Genomic DNA, 24,127 nt, shown 5'->3' with positions numbered 1-24,127 from the left:
TTGCATTTTACTACAGGCTGGAAATTAATGTTAACCAGGTCACACAATCTGAAGTCAGTACTACGAGAGAGACAGTGAAGAGGTCTTTGGCAAGAGCACGTTGTCTACACAGCATGCAGATCAGAGATTCCTGCTGAACCCACAGTTTTTCCACCAAAACCGTTAAGTCAAGAGTGCTCTCTAGTGGAGAGAAATGAGCACTGCTGCCGGACTTACCACAACCAAAGGTCTGCCGTCTGTCTCAGTTCTGATCAGTGAAAACAACAGTTGAGAAACCTCTGCTTCATTTTTTTGTGCATTTTATTACAGTACAGTCCTGCGGTCATGTAAAGCATTGCGAGTAGCTACAGTGGTACTAGAGTGGCATAGAGAATATACTATCAAGACAAAAGTATTTGATAGAAATAAGTTATGGTACTCTTACTTACTGCATTGTTACCTTTAACAGTAAAATGTTACTATGTCAAAAAAATTAAAAATATATTAAAGTGTTCTTATTATTTAAGCCTTGGGGAAATAAAGGAAAGCATTTAAAAAAAAACAAAAAAAAACAAATAAGAACAATAAATCTTCGTCTACAGTCTGTCTGTCTTTTATGACAGAAACACGAATGTTGCTCTTTTGCACATCATACAGCAGTGTTAATGTGGAAACAACTCTTTCCCTATTATTCATGTTGCAAAGCAGCCTTTTCCATGTCGCTATATTAATTCATAAATTTGCATTTTAAAATATGTTTAACTCAAGTTAACCATTGTGGAATTTAAAGGTCACTTGCACCAACATCATATAGTTTAGTCCCCAAAGAAATTCAACGCAATTCCAAGATGTCTTTCTCTAGCCTGTGTTTTATCGTATGCATGTGTGAAAGCAGCGGCTCTGACGTTAAATTGGCAGTTCTAGTTCTAGTTCTAGTAAGCATGGGTAAAATGATCATCTGCTTAGTTTGAAGCCTTTTCTCATAACACATGGATCTGTTTTCTGTTTGTGCCAAATTGGGACAGTCACCAGCATGCATGTGGGGTAATATCGTGTCTACATCAACAGGGCAGTATCAGCAGTGAGAAGACCTGGATGATTGTGAGATCAGAGTTTGTGGAGCCTCTGGAATAATGACTTGAAACATTCACTCAAGAAAACAATATTCCAGAGCCTCATAAAACATGTGCAACACGCTGAACACTACGACTGTCGTCACTTGTGTCTAGCCCGCACTTGAAGCAGCGTGGGCGTCTGCTCCATGATCCGCAGTAACAGATTATCAATATAGTCCTCCAGGTCTCGAACCTGCAGCTTGACCTTTTTCAGCTCGGCTTCGCATTTCTCCAGCTGCGCCTCCTGCCGTTCGGAGGCTGCCTGCTGCTTCTGCATGTCCATCTCCTGCTGCAGCAGCAGGGAGATCAGCTCCATGTTGGTCAGGTGCTGGTACTGAGCCGAGTTGTCCACTGTCACCTCCTGCAGCACAGGAGGAAGGACACAGCACAGGTTTTATGTGTGAAAATGAGCTGTGAACGCCACAATTATTGGAACAGTTCCACATTTTTGGACATATGCTAACTGACTTTTTTGGGGGGGAATTCCAGTGGACCTGCTGGGGTGGGTTAACTTACAGTAGCTTAGCATTAAGATCGAAAGAAAATAAGGGCAGTAGCAGCCTATTCAAAGATCAGTTTTCACAAATCTCGAAAGAAAACATAGAGGCCACCATTTCCCCCCCAGCTTGCAGTGATTATATTATGCTTTCTAGGCCGTGGCTTCTAACTATCTGCTAGTCTGCATGTCTCCTGAAATATAAAATAATTCCGCCTAAGGAGAAAGATGATAAGAAATGACTGATCAGTTTTTATGATCACTTTGTTGGAGCGTAAAAAAAAAAAAGGAACATTCACAAGTGAGTGATATTAATTCCAAGTGATCTCCTGGTGTTAATTAACACTCATGCAACCATTAAACCATCTGTGAACCTAATGGTTTTCTGTGATTTCATAGGAGGTTAATAACTTAATTTTTCTTCCATCTGCACCAAAGTGTGACTCATGCTGCATCACCGGTAACATCGGAAAAATGACTGTGACCGTTTGAATCTCTGCTGACACTTGCATGAATAGTAATCCATAAACCGCTAGGAAACAAGCGGACAATGACGGATCAGTCAAAATACAAAGTTTACTGCATAATATGCTCAAGTAAGACTGAGAATATAAAGCAAAAAATAAGCAATATGATTGTATAATGCGTCACAGACAAAAAAAAATCCAGACTGTTAATTTCCAGGTGAAACTGAAGGTCTTTTATCTGGGTCACAGAACTGTGTCACACTTGAGGGAAGTAATTGGATCAGCATTTCTCTCCCCGGTGTTGGAGGTAGCCTCAGTCTAACAAGGAGCTGTTAGGAAGCAGCTGCACACTTGTGCATGTTATTTTTCTTCTGGCATACGGTTCCTGTGATAGTCTGTTATTATTCAACCACTGTGAGTTCATCTGTCCAATTAAGGAATCTCCAATAATAATCTTTAGAGACAATGTTCGGGGCGCAAAAAGTGAATTTATCACCATGGGCTATGAAAGGAATGTGTATGTAACGTCATAGAGGATTCATAAAGGTGTTTTTTTCTTGACAGTACCTGGCTCCTCTCAGGTTCAGCTGCAGCCTGATGGGCGGTGCGTCCAGGATGGATGGTGGACCTGAGCTTCTCCAGGACCGAACGACCCTCCTTCTTGTCTGACTGGCTGGAGGTTAAAGGCTTCACTGGATGAGGTCTGCAAAGAAAAGAAGTCAGCGCGAGCATTTCAACACAGATACACATTTCTTCATCTGGTCCAGTCAAAGCATGTTTAATTTCATCCACCAGTTGATTGGACCTAAACATACCAGATCAGATCAACAAATCTAATTGCCGAAGGAAAGACACACAGTCCAAGAACAGATTGAAAATTTGAAGATTCAAAATTGCATCTTCATCATCTATCCTTTAAGTTTCAGCTTTTAGTTCCTGGGACTGAGCCCAAGTGTGCCAGTAGACTTTTTGGCTCCCGATGCTGTTGCACAATGAATGAATATCTGTCTAAACTATTAATTCCTTAACCCCAAAGGCACCCATGACTGTCCTCTGCTTGTACCATTTTTTACTTTTGGCTGCCCCTTCGAAATCTTTGACTCTAAATCTAAGTCAGCACTTTGATGTTGATCCTAAAAAGAAAACTGTCTTGTGTTTTTGTTTTCCATGAAAAAAAAAAATCACATTTGAGCACTTGTTTATCACTTAGTACATCTATCCAGCTTTCATTAGCAGGTGGACAAAACAGCAGCAAAATGAGCTAATTTTAGGCAGAGCAAAGTGTAAAGGAACCAACAAAACTACAAGAGCCAACAAGAAACTGAAACATGAGATGAACAACGTAAATGTGAAGCAGAGCCAAGAATAATGCAGCGCGTATCATCCAATCACTTTGGATGAAAAGGCAGAACTTAAATCCATAAATGCATTCGTCAGCAAACAAGCCAGAACAGCAGGAAACAAAGCTATCAGAGGCACCAGAACACAAAAAGACATCCCATGTTTTGTAGTGTATGTGCAAATCATGCCTGCTATTCCTATTTAGCACAGCTTGTAAATACCTACACGAGTCGTGTCCTAGTGTGAGGATTCTCACCTGCTCTCCTGATGGGGCAGGTTGCTAGCTGGCTGTGACTCCTCAGGCAAAAGTGAGTGCCGTGCAGCGACCAGGGGCTGGTCAGTGGTGGAGGTGTTGGAGTAGGAGGTGTAGGGGGCCACAGCCAGCGTAGTGCTGTCTCCAGCACTTGGGGCTGTGCTTGAGGGATGTAATGAGGGGCAACAGACAGAGGTATCAGCTGATGGGGAGAGTGCAGAAGGGATAGAGGGAGAAGAGGGGTCAGGCTCTCGCAAAGATTGCCCAATCTTTGCCTTGGAAGGGGTTCTGGAGTTTGGCGCTACTTTAGCGTGGAGGTCCTTGAAACTGATCTCTCTGACACAGTTTTCTTGAAGACGTGATGTAGTGTTGTCCTTCAGGGATACTTGTGACATAATATTCAGCTCATTATGGTCATTACTGGTGCTACTTCCTAGCAAATCTGTCTGCTTATTTAATGTCTGCAAAGAAGAAAGGGCTGACTTAGAGGGCTGATATGATAATGGGCCTTCACTGACTTCTGAAATGTTTTGAACGAGAGACAAAAACTGTTCAAACTCTCTGTCACCGCTTTTGTTTTGGCTGTTTGGACTGTCACTACTGCTCTGTCGAGACACTCCTTTTGGTCTAAAACGTGCACTAACCACCCTTGAAAACGGCTCGGACTGGTTAGGTTTGGTTACCATGGCGCCTGGGTTTCCATTATCATCGAAGTCCCCACGTGTCTTTGTTAAATCATCATCAAACCTTATTTTCTCTTCTCTGTATTCAGTTTCAGGCAAATGGGATGATTGATCTTGTACCAACAAAGCAGCAAAGTCTCGACTGTTTGTCCTGGAGTGACCATGTAGCGCTACGTCGTTCACTTCACAGTCTTGGCATTTGTCTTGACAAACTGGAGACACTTTGCACAGTTTATTAGACGACGCTGTCATTTCAAAAGAAGAGTTCACCTCAGGTATGTAGGTGTCCTTCAAAGTGAACAGGTCTCTGGTTGTGGTCGCCTCATGGAAAACCGCAATCTGCGAATCTTCTGACGGTTGTGTTAAAGTCCCGCCCAAACTGTTGATGCTTTCGAGAGTATCACCTGCCTCTGATGGAGGAGATCCATCAGAGTCGATAAAACCAAAGTCTGAGTTGTTTACATTCATGTTCAGATCTCCTAAAGTTAGAGAGAAGGAGATGTTATTGTTGACGCATGTTTCAGGTGGATGAGCCTCCACTGTCTCCTCTTCTGGAGTGGAAGAAATATCTAGCACCTTTACACCTGTATTTGATGGCATATCAGACAAGTTCACAAGGTTTGCGACAGATATCTCACTATCAGGAAGAATTTTATGCCCTGAGTCCTTGGACATAACAGCTAAGTCCTCTGAGTTCAATGACAAACGATGACTCTTTACTTTAGGTTGTCCATAATTGCCCCTGCACACACGTCCATACAGGTCCTGCTCAAACAACATGCCTCCCCAGCAATCAGTGTCATCTTCCAAAGGTTCATATTTGAACTTTTTGAGCTTCTCTTCCAATGTGAACCCTGGAGATGTAACGTTTCTTTGTGGCTGGAAGTGCATGCCGAGGGACTCAGAGGTCTCGCTGCTTGTTTGAGCGTCCGGAGAAACACTGTTCCTTTTGCATTCTCCTTCTTTTCCGCGTTGTAGCGACGCCACACCAGTCTGAGAGAGGAGGTATGCTTCTTTATGGACGGCCAGCTCCTGACCTCTGTGCAGCCAGCCATCAGAGTAAATCTCATTCACTGAAGTTCTTAAAAGCCTCCTTGGAGGCAAAGGCGGAGGCTCCTCTTTGCATGTCTGCAGTTCTTGTGCATAGTTATTGGCATTGTTATTGAGTGGGGGATAGCTACGTTTACGGCATGAAGCTGGGCTAGCTCGCTGTTGTTGTGGGCCTTTAGGCGAGTTTAGTCTACTAGAGGCAAAGGCGTCAAACGAGTCTTCCCATTCTCCCGCACTCTCCGACACGTAGGGAGGGGCAGAATGGTTAGGGGGGTTAGGTGTGGTATTATTGGGTAATAATGTGGGGAGAGATATCTGCCTAGCTACTGGCCTGGGGCGCTCCCGCTTTATGGAAACCATATTTGCTTCAACTTCGTGAGCAGAGACTGGTGTACAAACCTGGGCAGGCAGTGTGGTGTAATGGAAGGGGGATGAGCCAGAAGAGGAGCAAGGAGCCAAAGGAGGGGACTTCTGCAGCTCTTCTGATATGAGCTCCTCAAAAAAGGGGTTGCACTGCATACGTGGGAGGAAAGGGTTGGAAGGGGAGATGGGGGTTGAGGAAGGGGAGGAAGTAGGTGTGAATTGATTGGTGTGACTGCAGTCATCAGGCGAGGCATGACCGGAAGGGGAGGCAGAGGGAGAGGAGCACTGTGGAGGTACAGGGGAGCGAGGAGGGAGGGGAGGGGGTACATCTGAGCTGCTTTCTATCTTAGAAGAAACTTCCAGCCTGTGGAGGAAAATAGGGCACAACAGTCCTCTTAGTTAATGATGTGCCAGGTTACCAGAGGGGGAACATGGTTCTTACACAAACAGAAGACAACCGAACATACTAGTTGATATTCCACAACAAAGTGCTCAGCTTACTTCAGTCTCAAAACTCCAGTAGTTACAAAATTGCCCGGATGACTTATGGAAACAGTTAATTAAATTAACACAAAAAAAAAAAGCAAAGCACATTCGCAAAATAATCAAGCGGATCGAGCAAAAAAAAGAAAGTGATGCACTGCAGCCATTCAAGCACCACCTGCACCGGCAGCTACTCTGCTGGGTGAGCTCATATCAACATGGAATGATTTTTCTCCACATCCTCTGATTCAAACCACACTGATGTTGCATCCTTGAGAGAGACACACGCTGGTGACGAAAATGGCAATGCTTGTGGAAAATATAGTGTGAGATGGTGATACGGCGTGGTTTTAAAATGGAGAAAACTACAAAGTAAATCATTTCCATTTTCAGATGAGCAGGGAGCAGAGGAAACACTGGGCTCAGGACACCCAACTGAATGCAGGCACCCCAAGCGCCTGGGTAGCAAGTGCTTTCTTCTGCGCCTGTGAAACCCAGAGGAAAACCTGTAAATGACGTTGACTCACCTGGGCTTGTTCTGGGAGTCACCAGAGCCAAACCAGCCTTTGAGTCTCCCCTCAGATGATGTACCAGCCTGGCTGAGGTCTGACTTAGCTGGGAGAGAATCACTCCTCCCCCCAGAGAACAACGACTTTCTTAGCTTCCTCCCTTTTTCAGGTGAATCAGCAGTTGAGGAGACGATCGGTGTTGCTTCCTGGACAGGACGACCCCCTGCCTGTGGGGGAGAAGATGCCTGAGCTTCTCTTTCCTCCTCCTTTTCCTCTTTCTTCGTCTTGTCAAAGGACCAGCGTCGGCCCTCTGCAAAGGAACCTTTGTCCTCACTTCTTTTGGTGAGATTCTGCAGGGAGCGAGATAGCGGGGAGCATTTCTCCAGCAGAACCAGCTTCGACTTTGGAGTTGACGGCTCAGAGTCGTAGACATGGCTCCCATTTATACACAAGGAGGACTTGGACTGAGTCATGGTCTGGCCTTTGAGAGACTCCACTGCAGGATTTGGTCGAGGGAAGGCCGTTGTGATCTTACTGGCTTCGTCACTGAAGGCTCGCTTGTGTGTGAGGACTTTGGTGGTGTGCTGGCTGGTGAGCACTGTTGGAAGGATAGAAGAAAAACATTCTGAGAAAAGTTACTCAATCTGTATATTGATTAGTTATTAGCGTTCTGTCAAACATTTCGTTTGCCCCTTTAATGTGCAGACAAACTTAGGTTAAGAGGAATTTATTTGGGGGTAAACTGGCACCCTGAGTCAAATATTCATTGTCCTTCATCTAGAAAACACTTTTCGGTGTCGTGCTCATGAATAGTTTGAAAGCTTACCTTTTTTAGCTAAATCAGCCTCTCCAAAGTGGGAGTCCACTCTCACTTTGCTAGTGTAGATGGGAGAGGTGGGAGGGTCTGACAGCAGATCAAGGCTGGGTGGAGGGCCGAGGTTATCACTGGCCATGGAAGACATGCTGCTCTCCGAGGCCAGCGATGAGCACGACCTGGTGTCTGACGACTTCCGCAGCTTTCCCTTGAAGAAATCCTTCACCTTGCTCCTCTTCTCCTCTGCTATCTCCACGTCTTGCGGCTGCACCACCCCTCCGCCCTCCTCCCCGAACGGCTGCCCCAGAGATCCCGACAGGGCGGCGTAGCGGCCTGGTACTATCGCCGAGGAGGACTCCACGTCGCCCCTCTTCCTCCCTGTGACGCGATCCTTGAGCTTGCCAAACGCCGAGCGAGGTTTGTCCTTCACGGTGAGGTCGAACATGCTGGCTGTCATGTTGTTGCGGGTGAATTGGACCGTTACCTGGAGTTCACCACGTTCCTTCTCTTTTCGTCCGGCCTTTGAGTTAAGCTTGAACCATCTGCAGAAATAAAGGAAAAGGGAGAGTCAGCGTCCTCAAATAGGTTGTCAGTCGTATAATATAATATATAATATAAATACAACATAGGATGAGCAGAAAAGATTTATTGTAGTGATATCAGGTTCAAGATCAAATTTGAAGTTATGTGGCCAATGATTGACAAAAAGTACAAAAAAAAAACATGATTTCCTTTTGGCAAAGCTTCCCACGTATTACACAATCTGGGAATACTGCTCAGAGGACCGTGCTCCAAATCTGCCTTTAAAACCAGTGTTGTAAGCCTCAGAGCAGGAAATTGCAGCCCAAATTCCTCAAGGTCCACCCACCTACACCTGTTAACTGCATGTGCTGAAAAGACATGGTCAGTACGAGGAGTCAACGTATGAAACTCTCCCTCGGTCCCTGCCTGCTAAGTCCAGAGAGTGGACCAGAAAGAAATGGTACAGGGCCAAAACTAACAGCAGGAATTCAGTGTGAGATTCACTGAGCGTGGAGCGAGAGGGCGGAGAAGCCACAATTAAAGCCAGATGTGTTGTATTGTTTCACTCCATTCTGCTCTTCAGTGTTTTACTAGTGAGTCCAGTTATGTCACATGTAGCACAACTTCGTAAACAGAAGAAAATGTTGCACAGAGACAACAAGAGATCCTCAGTTTTATGATTAGTCAGAGTCTTCTAAGGGAAATAATACAAAAAAATAAAAAGCACAATGGCTTCTTCTGTTCATGTGGTTCAATTTGAAGTTGAGCCAAAGTCCTACTGATTGTCAGGAGGTTCTAATTCATCTGCACCAATATCGTTGCTGCAAGCAGACCCCCCCTCCCCCAAAATAAGACAGAATTTATTCATGTCGAACACATGTGGTAGCAAAACATTATTAAGATGTGCTCGCCTGCATCACATATGTCACACATCTGCGAGTCTGACATTTTGTTTCAGTTTAACTGATCAGAAATCTTCTTCTTCTATAACCAGTTGTTCTCTAGTCGTGGGGGGGCTGGAGGCTGGAGCCTTTCCCAGCTGTCACTGGGCAAGAGGCGGGGTACACCCTGGATAGGGTGATGGATTCAAACCCAGACCTTCTTGATGTGAGGCATCAGTGCTAACCACCACACCCTGATCAGAAACCACAGAAAATAAATTATTTCCAAATAAATAATGAACTCCTTGACTGGCATTGTAGCCACGCGGTTGATCTTTTTTTTTGTAGTAGTAGTCATTTCTAACCATTGCTAGTCATTAAATTTGTAAGATACACAAATTTACCCACATGTGAACACATTATATATACAAATAACTAAGCTGTGACTTTTATAGTTTTTGAGCTATAGGACTTTTGAACAGACAAAAATACACATCATACAGCTTCAGTATTTATACTGTATCAACCTATACAATTGTGTGGACATTTTAATAATGATAGTTTGCAGTGCACGCTATCAACAGAGATTAAAAATTAATGATATTTAATCACGATTAATCGTACTTCTTACTGTGGAAGTCAAGAGTTAAATAAACTATTTGGATACAAACAGTTTTTGTTTTCAAGAAATAGATATCTTTAATGGTCTTCTGACTGAATTTCAGCCACAGTTAATGTTACAAAAAAAACCCTTACAACAGAAGGGGATTAGACCTTTTCAGAACTTGACAGCCACTAATCTGATGCAGAACTCCATTATACAGATGCTGACAATATCTACTCCCTCTTATACTGTAACCTCCATCACTTGGCTCCAGTCTATATTACACTGGTTCTTTGGCTCAGCTGCCTGGCTTTAATCATAAAAAGTGCATTTACTGCAAGATGTGCATCTCTTTTTTGTTCCATGACCAACTTTTTCTCTTAAAACCTTCAAACTGAAGCCAATGAGCAACCTGTCACACATATCACATTTTTGTCCTGTTCACACCAGTCTACGTAGAGATCGAGAAGGAAGTTCTGTTTCAAATTTGACAGCATGATCGAGACAGTGGGGTCTTCTGAACAGAACATGTATATTCCTTGTGTATTGTCTGAAATGGTGCATTGTGCATAAGGATGGAGGCCTTCTGGCAACAACAAAAAACATTACTTGTTCCACAATGGAAACTGAGCCTCATCTTGTTGATCTGCAGTGCATTGTGGGAGCTGCCGCTGGAGTGGCACAGTAAATGATATTAGTCCAGAGGGCCAGAATTTAATGAGTCTGTAGGGTTCAGATTTGTCAGCTTTCTCAGCCTCGTGTCTTTCAGGAAAACGCCACCATCAGTGAACTCTTTGCTGCTGTACTTTTGCTTGTACATGATGCACATGACTGATAGTCAGTGCTGCATGACGGGGAAACTATCCCCCCAAAAACATGCCTGCCGAGTGAATCCCCTGAATGACGGGCTACATGGAGAGTTGCATGTCTGTAAAGTTTGCTGCATCACCTAACCATGTCATAGTGTGACATTTAACCATGACACATCACTTTCTATCATGTGTGAGCTGTTTGTCATGCAGACTCCATTAATCAAAACCCAACCTACTCGTCTCTTGGACACATTCCTTCCTGAAATATCTTATCAAGAGGGATGATGGTTTGACCGAGAAATACGTCCAGTCCGATGAGCACCCGATGCATGACCGTGAGGACCAGATCTCCACTCCCCGGAGGGTAGTCGCCCCGGCCGCCGTCCTCCAGGATACCGGGGAGCAGCTCGAAGCAGCACTCCTCGTTCCACACGGGCATCTCCGCCTTCTCCACCAGCCCGGTGGTGTACTTCTCCTTCCCCACCTGAATGATGGTGTAGAGGTAGCGGCTGCCGTGCTTGCCCTTGGTTCGCAGTCCCCTTGCGCGGAGGACGGTGACATTCACATGAGTGGGCACCCATCGCTGATCATCGTCCAGATCTATCAGTGACATCATCTTGATCCGCTACACAATGTGTCCCTTAATAGTCGCAGTCTCACTCAGTGGCGCGTCAGATCAGTTAAGTGGGAGATCATCCTCTTTTGCGCTGCGCCAGAGTTTCCGTGATGCGCAAAAATACCCCTGCAGAGTATCTCCAAAGTCCGCCTAGCCTCCGAGGGTTTACCCGAGGTCAGTATCCAGACAAGCAGACTCGGTCCCTGTTCAAGTTCAAGCTCCGCATGCAGTCCAAATTCAATCAATGTAAATCACGTTAGCGGAGTTGCGTGCTGTAAACCAGCCCCGAGTCCACGCTGCGTACACGTCGCATCGGTGAGTTTACTGTCCAGAGTCTGCTCATTGTGCTCACGGCCCGCCCTCCTCACAGCAGCAGGGCCGCATACAGCGAGGGAGATGCCGCAGAATTAAAGAGAAACACCCAGCCGAAATGTTTATCAGAGCCACGGGCACGCACAGCGGATGCGCCGCTCCATTGTCTGCTGCTGCGCCCTCAGAGTGGACATTAGTGGATGTCAGACAGCAAGACGAGGCTGCTGCAGGAAAATGTGCCCGAGTTTCTAAGTGGATCGCTATATTTTTCCGTTAATTTTACTTTTATTATTATTATTTTTAAGAATTATTGTTTCCAACCTAAACACTAGATTAATATCTTCAATACAAAAACGGTACCGATGCAAGAAAAATGTCATGACAGCCAGAATGAAACAAAATGTGGTTTGACATGTTATATCATGAGTGAATTGTATTGAAAAAAAAAAAAAAAAAAAAGATTTATTTAATTATAATCGCTTTAACGTCTTGTAATTGATATATTCTTAAAGCTGATCAGGCATTTCAGTTTGATTTATGGTGATTTTTGTAGACAGTATCTCATTGTTTTCTTTAAACAGGCCCGGGCTCCCATATATTATTGACATTATCTGGAGGAAATATCTGTTTAAAAAAAATACAGTAATTATAAATATCATCTATGTAACTATGACGCCATCTAGTGGACTTCAGTCTCAGGTGGACTAGAACGAAGCATCATCGTAAATAAACAATGTACATGATTGTATTGTGATAGATAGATAGATAGATAGATAGATAGATAGATAGATAGATAGATAGATAGATAGATAGATAGATAGATAGATAGATAGATAGATAGATAGGCAGACTTTGTTTTAGCATCAGTGCTCTTATTTTATTTCTTATAAATAAAAAAACAACAGAAACTATTAGATTTGTAAAAATCCGACTGATGTTTCACAGTGTTGATAACAGCCACTTTGAGGGTAAAGGAGTAAATACAAACCAACGCTCACATTCAGAACAGCAACACAACGACAGAATCCCACTGCTTTAAGGTTTCTGTGGCACTTTTCTACTTGGCTTTGTAAAGAGGGAGACTTGAAGAACACCTCGCACAATAACTGTACTTTATATTACACATTTACACAGCACTGTCGACTTGGCGAACTTGACCTAATGGACCCGGTACATTCAAACATAGCAGACAGCGTCATGAAGTGTCAAATCAAATAAATAGAAGAACAGAAAGAACAGAAATGGGTAAGATCTGCTCACGGTTTTCTCAATGTAGAGCTGCTTTGGCTACAGTGAGACACCTAAAAGTGCAAATAAGATATTCAGAAAGAAAGAAAGAAAGAAGTGCTGGAATTGTTTCTGCTCAGGTTGAGAGATAACTGCTTAGGAGACAGAGCAACACTATTTCGGACACACAGCTTCAACGTTTTACAATGTGGAGGCCTTCCAACAGGTCTAAGGCATTATTATATGGCAGCTGCCTCAAACCAAAACACTTGACCCATCCTGCCTCAAAAGGCTTTTTAGAGAATACAACGTAATACAGCTTGTAAACCACAGTCATGTTCTCGTAGTTGTAATCATACAAGCCTTTTTTTTTCAGGATGGAAAACTGATATAAAATGTAATATAATAATAAAAATAAACAGTCTGTTTTGCATTTTCTACTTCTCCGTGTTGCTTTTGCACTGAAATGTAAGTCGTTCATCATACGGAACCAACAGCGCTAAGTCATTTAATTCAAACTAATCTAGAGGACCTCATGTCAACTTGGCAGACGTGACCAGAGACAATTATTCAAATGTTAATGTCTAAGAGTTTCAGAGGAGGAGAAACTTTGGCTGAAGTTGTGCTGGAAAGCGAGTGGAGTTTTAAAAGCTGATTGTGTCTCTTAACTTGACGCCGTGTGAACGACCAAACTTTTCAGCTGAAGCGATGCTGGACATAAAACACCTTCCACCAACGCTTCCTTCTTAAATTCACTTTTCATTTTGAGAAGTACGACCACACACATCAGATCAAATTAAGGTAAATGTGGAGAGGCAAAGTGCAAGACTACAGGTAACAAAACATGACTTTCTCAGAGGCACTCCTGTAGAAGGGCTGCAAGTAAAGGTGCTTAACCAGTGACAAAGGAACATAGGTTAAGTGCTACTTTCCATGATGAGGGGTTTAGAGGTGCAGCGTCAGTACAATACCATACCAATGTATTTATATAGCACGTTTAAAACAACAAAGTGCTGTCAGTGATGATATGAGTCTCTAACTTGGTTTTGACTAAAAACACAATCTCCTTTAAAAAAAGAAACCCAACACAAAAGCTCCACTGACGGTAACATCTGAACTTCAAACCATAGAAATAGTAGCATATGGAAGACTCAAACTGTGTTCAATTAAAAACCCTTAAGAGTCAAATTTTGACCAAACTAAATTTTAGTCATAAAAAAATGGCAAAAAAGGCTACAAAACTACTCGAAAAGAGGACTGCAGTTATACTCTGTGTGAGAAACGTCTTCTGGAATGTTTTCTTTACTGTGTAAAGTGACAGGATAAGGTCGGCATTTTGGGATATGTTGTTGCACAGCTACATTTGGAGCCTTTGTCTTTGCACCATCCTTTAACCTCAGTCTGACTGGCCGTTCTGGCAGCCTTTCAAATAGAGTTCGTCCTGCGACATATGTCCGTCGAAGCCGTCCATGTAGAGGCTGCTGGTGCTGCTGCCGCTGCTGCCCAGGAACGTGCCCACGGCCCGGCCCTGACGAGCGTGGCCCACGGCGTCGCTGAACACTTTGTTGATCTGCTCCTCTGACGGCATCCACCAGTCTGGGTTTGAGGCACAGTGCATCCGGATAAACTCTGGCAAGAGTTTGAATTAACAACGTTTTTATTTATTGGAAAGCAGGTCAGGGTTCTGAGGAGAACAGTGTTATCTTAATAAGGGAGTTTGGATGAGCTGATGAGGGTGAGAAGACAAACTGTGGGCAAAAGCAGAGCTACAGTGTTGTGTCAAATTGAAGCTTTTTTTTTTTTTTTAGACTACAGTGAATTAACCTATAAGAGTCAAAGTAAAAACATGTTTTTAGAAAGTTAAAAGAAAAAAAACAGAACAAAAAAAAAAAAAACGAACTGAAAGTATTCAAGCCTGTTCGCTGTGCCCCAAACCGACTTCAGGTGCATCCTGTTTGCTTGAAACCTTTCCAGACTGAAGGCCATGTCGCGCAGACCACAAAGGATGCAGAGTGTGGCACATTAAGTGAAGAGGCCACTTAGCGCGGCTCAAATTACTTAAAATGGATGCAGCGTTTGTTGTGCTTCGTTTCTGTCGCATCACATTTGGTGGAGCTGCAGCTGAGAATTTTTAGAGCAAGTCTAATAACAGGAGTGTTTACTGACTGACTGTTACGGGGCTGCTATCCACTCTCTAATTTATTGCTTTGATTGGGAAGAAGTAAAAAAAAATTAGGCAAAAATTCACTGAGAAAGATCCGTTCACGCGCTCCGTCTCTCCGTACCTCTTTAGTCACTTTTCTGCTGCTACATTCTCTACTGTACTGACGTCACACTATGTCCTGATGATGAGAGGTATATGATGTTAAATATATTCCAGAGTTGGTTCATTTATTTAGGTTTCATGGTTCCACAGCTGCTAACGACTGAATTTGTTATTTTTTAGGTGGAAATTTTAAAGCATAGCCAAGTCCCTTTAAGACCTGAACATCCGCCTGCACATAAAAGAAGCTTTCGGTGTTTGAATAACCGTAACTCACCAATGGACAAAATTCAAAGTGTGGCTCAACACTGGGAAGTTGCTCTTTCTGGAAAAAAAATAGCTGCCATTACGGTAATGATGACGCACCGCTGCTGCTGGCTTCACGTCGGGGAGCGATGCAAGACCGGGGAGCCCCAGGAAGAGAGAGTTGTTTGGAGGAATTTATTGGTAAAAACAAAGTTAGTTATACTCTTCCCAATGTTCAGCCACACCTTAAATTTTGTCAATAGCGCAAACCACTGTGAGTTACGGTACGTCAAAACCAACGTGCTTTAATGGATCGCCAGCGATACGTTCAGGCTTTAACCCCCATGACCTGATAAGGACAAAAGTGTCTGTTTCCATTTAATTTATTTTTTGATAACTTTGTGGTAGTTCTGCTTTTTGCTATCGTATTTGGCAAAGGTGTGTGTCTTTGTTATTTTTTAACACATTTTTTTTAACCTAAATTGTTACATTGTTACATTAAGGGACAAAACAGTTTTCTTCAAAAACACCCTAAAAATGGAATAATTTTGATTAATATATTAATTGTTGGAAAAAAACACACAAAAATTGAAATATTTTCAATAATCTAAATGCAAAGTGATTTTTCTTAGGGGGATTATTAGAGCCTTGGACATGTCAACGATCAGTAGCAACAATGATTTTGATGCGTTTTTATTTTATTTATTTTTTGTGGTGCCCAATTTACAAAAATTGTTACATTGTTACCATTAAGGGACAAAAGTGTCCTCTTCAACAACACCCTAAAAATAGCATATATGAATATTCTTTTCTACTTTTATTTACATAAATCTTTTAATCCACTCTTTAATCCACTAATCAGAAATATCAAAAGTTTGATTGTTTTTTGACTGTTAACCCTCTATATACCAGTGTTTGTGATGGCATTGAATTTACTAAAAATAAAATGTTGCTGCTGACCTACTGAGATTTGCTGCTTTCAAGTTTGTTATGACAAAAAAATGACGTTGCTGGGTCATGGAGACGAGTGGGTTCATAGTGATCTCTGCATTGACTTGGGAGCCTGTGTGCGTGTGTGTGTGTGTGTGCGTGCGTGTGTGTGTGTGTGTGTGTGTGTGTGTGTGTGTGTGTGTGTGTGTGTGTGTGTGTAATTTAGGGTTTTTCAACTATGTCTGTTATCCTGTTACTTGAAAGTCAGAAGAATGAGTCTGAATGTGAATAAAGCCAAAGTGCAGCAGCAGTTTCACTGGGTTTTAACAGGAGTGATTTTTTGAATGGGGCACTACAAAAATAAATAAATAAATAGAATCCATCAAAGTCAATGTTGCTACTGATCTCTAATAATCCCCCCAATAAAAATCCACCTAGCATTAAGATAGTTAATTTTCTGATGCCATCACGAACACTGGCATATAAAGGTTTAATTGTGACAGATTAATCAAACTTTTTTTATGATTAGTACTGAAGTGGATAAAAAGATTTATGTAATAACAAGGTATTTTTTTTTTTTTTTAACATATGCTGTTTTTAGGGCATTTTTGGTAAGGACACTTTTGTCCCTTAATGGTAACAATGCACCAATTTTAAAATCGGGTATGAGGGTTAAATGGTTCCTTGGGATGCAACCAGGACATGACTGGAGTCCATCTGCTGCAAACTGAATGGGTTGGATGGAGTATAGATTCACACAGCTGTGTAAAATGTGACCCCTCAACTCACACTGCATGTCTGTGGCAAACTTCAGCAAAAAAAAGGGGTTAGTTGAACACTATGTATGTGCGATGTAAAGCAGTCTGACTGGTCCTCATCATTCAGTGAATGAGAATAAATTTTGATATGGCATATGTGTCAGTTCTTACTATGAAATGACATATTTGGCAGATATTTGATGGCTACATAAACACAATCAGAATGCAGCATTGTGTAATTACAAACCCATAAACAATGAGCAGTGTCGCTGCTGCTTTTCTAATGAGCATGAGCATCAAAACCTCCTGTTTCCTGTGGGAGTTCTACCACTGCTCTCATATTTTTGATATTTTTTATATATATATTTTATGCATTACACACAAACAGATGGGAGTGTGACACTGACAAGACGTTTCCAGGCAGCGTACCTCTGAGGCAGCTCACTTTGATGGGGTTGAGAGGTCTTCTCTCCAGGCCCGGCTCTCCTGAGTGGACCGAACGCTTCCTTTTGCCCAAACCACAGGAGAACTTGAGCTCATCTGTGGTGAAGACGTAGCGGATCAGGTAGCGCAGCAGCCGCCTGCCGTCTTTCTTGGAGGAGTTGACGGCTTCGTCCCACTGCTTATTAGTGATGAAGAGAGGGTAGTTCTCCAGGAGCTGTTTGCTGCCCTGCAGGGAGGAGGAGGACGGAGGAAGCACTCAGAGGTCAATGTCAAAATGACACAACTAAACCTTAAATCTGCTTTTTTTTAAAAAGAAAAACAAGGAGTTAAAGCACAAACCTCAAAGACGGTTTGCCGCTCTTCTTCCTGTACAGACACAGTTTTTAATTTCATATTTTCACACCACTTGATTGCACAATTATCACCATGAAGACATGTGCGGTACACGATGGAACTGATGGAACTATTTTTTACCCCTTAACATACGCTACTGATAACACGTGTTTTAAATAAAACATAAAGAACGGGAGGCTGTTTCCTCACCTCGGTGAGCTGCTCCTCTGGCATCGGCTGGACGAGCTGGTTGTGAAACTCAAGAACAGTCTTGAAGTAGTCGAGAGCATTTTGACAGGGAACTGTGCAAAAACAAAGGCTAAATGTGACCATTAACAGGGACAAGCTGTCAAAAAGCCCACGGAGGCAACGAGACAACCCATCTGGTGTGTAATTAAACATTAATAACCTGGCAATATTTTCCTCCTCCTTAAAAGATCAGTTTGACTTTAATGTCCAGTAATTTTGACATCAGCTGGACGTACCCCGCTGAAACTCATGTGCAGTTAAAATAAGCAGTTTGTAAATTGGGTGGGTGTGACACCGGAGAGTGACAGTGGAAGTTGTCAAAAATAGAAGCTTTCTGGGGGGAAAGAAAGTGACCGTACAGCCTGACTGATAATCAGTTTATCAGGAAAGAAATCTAACAAACACCCTCGGCCAAACTTTTAAAAAAGAACTGAGAAATAGGGCTCCAAGATAACATTTAGTCACATCTTGCAATGACAAACATAAACCCTTAAATGTTTGAACTCCTCAACGCCCCCCCTGAGGGTCCCCTCTCTCTGCCCTACGACAGATTTTACTAGTTTAGACTGGGGTGACGACACACGTACGTCTTCGCCCGGGCCCCCAGAGCCCAGGAAAAACACTGCAATCACCTGTTTCTCACTAGTTTATATTTATGATCCGACTCTGAATCCTGCCACAAAGCTCATCGTTATTGTGTCTATGGTGGTGATATTAATTACAGCAAATATACTGTATGGCAGCAGTGAAGAATGTCTCACTGTAATTGCTTCAAAATTAGGCAAAAATCTGAACTGACCACAAAGACGAGGTGAGAGTTATTAGAAAGCTGTTCTCTGGACCATTCTCTGGAGTAAGAAAATGATGCTCAACCTTAAATCGACAAATACAACATAAACAACACAAATGTTCTCTACTCATGAGCAGATACTGACAACTTTTAAACAATCTGGGTGATTAATGTGGGAAACCACGAGAACATAATGCAAAAAAAAAAAAAGATCAAAGACTGATGTGTAGGTTTACTGCATAGTTACAGTGTGTATAATAGGTCTTCCTGTACTGTTTGTTCATATAGAAACCAGGCAGTAACTTCTCCTTTAGTTCCCTGATAAATATCTACTGGAACTTTCTGGAAACTAACTTCAGCAGACGTTTTTTTTTTTTTTTTTTAGAGTAAAGCTACTTGAGTTTGAGTTTTAGTTGGGCCCTTTGTCTGAGCTTCATGATTTTGTGCATCATGTGCCTTGCCACATGGGGTGATTATATATATCTTATATATATCTTTGTGTGAAATCCCAAAATAGACTACCAGAAACCACTTCCAGATTTAGATTCTGGCAGATATAAAAAATGTAAACCGCGCGCTTAAGACAAAGGTCAGTGTCTAAGACCTGCTCTAATCCCTGAGATTAGAGTCAATTCCCTGCGGACGCCTGGATGTTGTTACTGCACCTGGAATATTCTCCAGCTTGTTGCGGAGCTCCTCGTTCTCCTGCTGCAGAGACAACACCTCCTGCTCCAGCTCCAAGCAGCGCGGGCAGCAGCTCTCCTCCTCCTCTTCCTCCTCGGGCAGCGTGGACGATGGGTGGCCGTACGACTCCGACGGAGTCGGGGAGCCCCAGCCTCCCAGGTTGTGTCTCGGAGGAGACATCCCTGAACCGGGCTCCGCTGACAGGCACTGCTCGTCCTCCAGATGTTCCTGCTGCTGCTGAGGCCCTGAAAGCAGATAGTTCTGTAGGGAGTCCGTGAAGATGCGGAGAACTGCAGAGGTCTGTTGTTGGTTCAAATGGCTTTGTTGGACCTCCTCGTCGGCATCCGTGGTGGAAGAGCTCTCTTCAGATTTGGACTTCTCCTGGGTGTCTCCTGGCCCGTCTTCCAGTTTAATCTTAGCGGTGAAGGAGGAAGAGGAGGGGGGCTCCAGGAGACGCCCATTGTTGAGGAGGCTGAGGACTCGGCTACACTGCTGGGCAAAGGCATCCAAGATGAGACGGTTTTCTAAGGCAAAGAGAAACATGTCAGACATGGAAACAACTCAACTACAAGTCACACATTAGTAAAGACCATGAGGAGCTGGAAACACTCAACCTGATGTCCACTTAAAAGCAGTTTTTAAGATTTAGGCTTTAGACTCAAACACTGCAGAACAGATACTAAAAGAAGCTCCAGGACCTTGATGCTGACCCTTTGTTGGCTACAACTGGCTTCAATCAAGATTATTCATCCAGTTAAACTATCAAGAAAAGAATGTAAAGTCCCCCTTAAGAAGTGAAATCCTACAAAGAGTAATAATAGGAAGAGGAAGTATTAAAAGGGGAAGTATCATTTTATACCAGATGTGGTTAGATTGCAGATGCATGACTATTAAAATACATTTTACTATTATAGCTGTTCAAAGTGTCTTAGTGCCGTACTTACAGTTGGGTTGTTTATTCCACTTGTCGGCACACTGAACATCTGAGGATATTACATGAGCGCTAGTGAAAGAGCTTTCAACTCATAGACATTTGTAGTATGACAGAAGCCAGGGCTATATTTCAAAGGGTTTCTTTTTTTGTATGCTGTCAAATCTTAATCTAAAATAACGCTTTGCCACAGTGACACATGGCAGAGGAGAAACAGGAGAATCTACTCATGTTGTTTCTGAAACTGTGCAACTTATAATTCATCGTATGTCAGCAATGGTGAAAATAAAAGTTTACATGATCAAGTCCAGATGTCGCCGCTTTATGCCTCACTGCATTTACGACTTGAACATGAACTGTGGTGTCTGGCTGCAGGATGTTGCTAGTGGAGGCCTTTGGGTCCTACGGGTTGAGGGGAGGGGCCTCTGTGGATCATCAGTTTGGGGTCTAGTGAATTTAGAGGCCAGGTCAACACCTTGAGATGTTCTTCATGTTTTTTGAGTTGTTCCTGAACCGTTTTTGTGTGTGTGTCTGTGTCAGGCTGCATCCTGCTGGGGGCGATTGTCATTGCTATGGGGTGGAGGTGTCTGGTGGGTGGTAGCCTACATGCCTAACATCCGCATTAAGGCCCCGTCCCGTTCCCAGCAGAACGCTGTGTTGTCACAAGATGATCGATGTTATTTACTTCTCCTGTCATAATGTTGTGGCTGATCAGTTTATGTTAAATCTAAATCCGCAAATATTTATACTTCAGTCTTAATGTAGTGAGGCATAAAGCGGCAGCAATATGGAACTGATCACGTAGTGAAGCCGCACTTTGTGCAAACTGCACAATTCTGAAAACAACACGAGCAATTGTGTGTTTTATGTTCTTTCACTTTCTCCTCCGTCAATGTCTTTATTGTGGCAACGCGCTCCATTACAGCAGCATACGGTAGTCCCCTCTGTTCACAGAAATGTCAGCTTGATTATGCTGATTTATTCAGATGTCAATAAACTCTAAAGTCACAGTATCTGCTGTGACCAAACCCAGCCGAGCAAAGAAAATCAGCGCAGAGCTAGAAACAGGCCTTGGGTGTACAGTTTCCCCAGTCTAGGCACGTCTCAATGAGATGATCTCACACACACACACACCTCTGTGTAATGATTATGAGTCCACCGGCCACACAAATATACATACACACACACACACAGACAGACAAAATGAGTTCTAGGCAGCCATTGCTGCGCTGCTCAGACGTGTCTATCAGCCTGGCGCAGATGTGTCGCATTTATTAATATGCGTGCTGTCTCTGTTTACCCGTCGAGATGTATCTGATATCATTTGCCTTCACCCTGCACCCCCCCTCACCCCCTCGTCTCTCCTCTCACCAGTTCTGTGGCACTGCGAGCCGAGAGAGCCTCATAAAATTTCATTAAAAACAACACGGACGGCAGAGGCAAATTTATGAGACCCATTTATTTTAATCACAACTCTTTGGGAAAGGCTTTTCAATGCAATTTGTGTTATTGTGTGCTGAACTGATTGCCGAGTCCCAGGGTCTCTGGTGCTTGTCTTCATAAGAAAGGACATCAACTTTAGTTTTTTTTCTCTCTCTAGCCATGAAGATGTTGAGTTGCTCCCATTGTGTGGCTAAAAATACTGCGATGTGTCTTTATCAGGAACAATTAAGCTGGGACGCTTGGGTACGGTTCTGTTTTCCCATTTCAAAAGAGATGCAAACAAACCTGGCTGATACACATCGATTGAACTGACCATTTCACATCCACGTTTGTTTGTCTGATTCAATCCGAGCTCTGGCTGAACACCTGATTGTCTGTAAAGCAACAATAACCTGTAGCAAATTGAGCCTTTGCAGCCAGCGGCGACAAAGAGATGAATATCTGATTAAAGGAGGAGATGTGTAATGTTTAATTTGGTAACTGCCCGGATTAGGTTCATTGCTTTCATCTTGATGCTGGTTCCCATGGACCCGCCCTCCACATGAGGAACGCATTTCTTCCTGTGCAGCCCTCTAATGAACAGCAGCTGAGAAAAATGAGCAGGGAACAATGTGTTTCAACAGGAGAGTGCGCGAGCCCTTCATGCACACACACAGACACGAGAAAACACACAAGTAAACAGGCCTCACACACATGCGGACAGACAATTACCCAGTGTAATTTCTAGCACATGCACACTGGAGATTCAATCATGACTGCTCTCATTACAACTGCAAATCAATCACTGCTGACAGGAGGAGGGGAAAGGGGAGCAAATGGGAAGAGAGAGGTGAAGCTCAGATGATGTGGAGCAAACAAAAGAGATGTTGGCTTTTCGCCTTCCGCTTAACTTTTTTTGGACTTGTTGAGATTTCATGCTCAGGTGTCTGTGCAACAACACCAAAACACACACCACCACCGCCTGTCTGGTCTGGAGAAAAGTCTAAGCATCTGCAAATTTGAATGAATATAAAGATGCGATGTGAAACAGAGCGTCACATCTGACCTGGGGGGGGGGGGGGTCAGTCTCATCACTCACTCTGAACAAGTTTGAAACGCACCTGTGCTGATACCGTAGGTGCAGTCCGGAGAGAACCTGGGCTCTGCTCCGGCTCTGCTGGCGCGTCGCTGCTGGGTACCAAGAGATGCTGAAGCAGCCGCCGCTGCCGCCGCCGCCGCCGCTCCTGCTGAGGTGGACGTGGGGACTCTGCTGCTGGGCCTGGTCTCACATGGGAAACGATGCTGCTGCTGCTGCTCCTGCTGCTGCTGCTGAGGCGTCTGGTGATGCTGCTGACTGCTGCTGCTGCTGCTGCTGATAGCGACGCTGGTTTGGTGGAGCCGCTGCAGGCGCTGCTGGTGGTGGTGATGGTGCGGCTGGAAAGGATGAGGCTGCTCGGGGTGAAACGTGAAATGATGCCCGTCGCCAAACAGAGGCACCTCGACCACGGCGGACCGCTCGAAGCGCGACTTGCCCGCCGAGCGCTTGCTCTGGAAGGGCTTCAGGGCGCTGTACGGACCCCGTTGTTGTCGGCACATCTTCGGGGCGCAGGGCCCTTCGTCCGCGGGCTGCATCTCTCCCTCGGTCCCGGCCAGGTGTCACAGCGCGGCGGTCGGCTGCGGCTCGGTATCGTGGCGATGTGACAGGCAGCTGATGAGTGAGTGAGTGAGTGAGTGAGGGTGAGGAGATCAGATCGTCACTGTCTGGCTCGGTTTCCCTCATGCACGCTCCGTGAAGGGTGGGCTAATTTACTGACAAGCCTCCGCTCCAATCCCCAGCTGGGAGAGCCGACACGGAGACTCCTCCAGGGGGAAATGCAGGCGGGACTTGTGCGCAAACTGCCTGCCTCCTTTTTTTTGTAGCCAGCATCCTCACCGAGAGCAGCGCGCTACAGCAGTGGTACAATCAGAGGAAGCCCCCCCCCCAAAAAAAGAACAAAAACCTACAAAAGAAAGAAGGCAGAGGCCATTTTGCAACTGAGTTCAAAGCATCAATAGAACGAGGGGAGCATCAGTAACCCCCAAAAGAGAAGATTATAAATAAATAAATAAATAAACCATCTGGATGTTTCATTTCTCCTTTTCTCCTTAAATTTAGAGATTAGGAACAAATGATTCAATGGGTTTGTGTAACGGGCATCATCGTGGACTACTTTACTTTGCAAAGGCTTTACTGACAGTTACAGGCGTACTTTGTCAAACTTGTCCAAAAAGCCAACTGTCCATAAATCCAGGTAGTTTGGTGTTAAAGGCAGGTAACATCTGTAGCAGGTCTAAAAGTTTGCAGCGCCACAAGGGGGCGCCGCATCAGCAGCTTTCAACAGAGCCGCTGCTGATTGTCAGCGGGTCTCTGCTTCCTGACCAGCCTCACCAGCCTCCTGTAGCATCAGGCACATGCACAGGCTTCATCGATGTTAAAATCAACAGTAATACAGCAAATAACAAAAGGTTATATTGAAGAGTAATAATTAAGTAATTATTATCAAAGCGGGC

The 24,127-nt window shown here is 43.9% G+C and overlaps 2 protein-coding genes across 2 annotated transcripts; both read right to left on the bottom strand.

Annotated features, from left to right (window-relative positions):
* Nucleotides 1-221: 221 nt before the first annotated feature.
* Nucleotides 222-11,450, bottom strand: LOC125008269. Its single transcript, XM_047585441.1, has 6 exons — nucleotides 10,609-11,450; nucleotides 7,566-8,095; nucleotides 6,758-7,337; nucleotides 3,655-6,111; nucleotides 2,625-2,760; nucleotides 222-1,455 (listed from the first exon to the last, which is right to left on the bottom strand). The coding sequence occupies exons 1-6, from the start codon at nucleotides 10,986-10,988 to the stop codon at nucleotides 1,195-1,197; spliced, it is 4,344 nt and encodes a 1,447-aa protein (XP_047441397.1). The 5' UTR covers nucleotides 10,989-11,450; the 3' UTR covers nucleotides 222-1,194.
* A 686-nt stretch (nucleotides 11,451-12,136) lies between these two features.
* On the bottom strand, nucleotides 12,137-23,548 carry LOC125008270 (BEN domain-containing protein 4). The gene is made up of 6 exons (XM_047585442.1): nucleotides 22,699-23,548; nucleotides 19,206-19,748; nucleotides 17,712-17,803; nucleotides 17,508-17,534; nucleotides 17,154-17,394; nucleotides 12,137-14,156 (listed from the first exon to the last, which is right to left on the bottom strand). The coding sequence occupies exons 1-6, from the start codon at nucleotides 23,207-23,209 to the stop codon at nucleotides 13,924-13,926; spliced, it is 1,647 nt and encodes a 548-aa protein (XP_047441398.1). The 5' UTR covers nucleotides 23,210-23,548; the 3' UTR covers nucleotides 12,137-13,923.
* Nucleotides 23,549-24,127: the final 579 nt, after the last annotated feature.

Source organism: Mugil cephalus, chromosome 5, assembly GCF_022458985.1.
Source record: "Mugil cephalus isolate CIBA_MC_2020 chromosome 5, CIBA_Mcephalus_1.1, whole genome shotgun sequence".
NCBI lineage: Eukaryota > Metazoa > Chordata > Actinopteri > Mugiliformes > Mugilidae > Mugil > Mugil cephalus.
The sequence above is the reverse complement of the archived record's forward strand: the minus strand, read 5'-3'. Positions and strand labels throughout refer to the sequence as shown.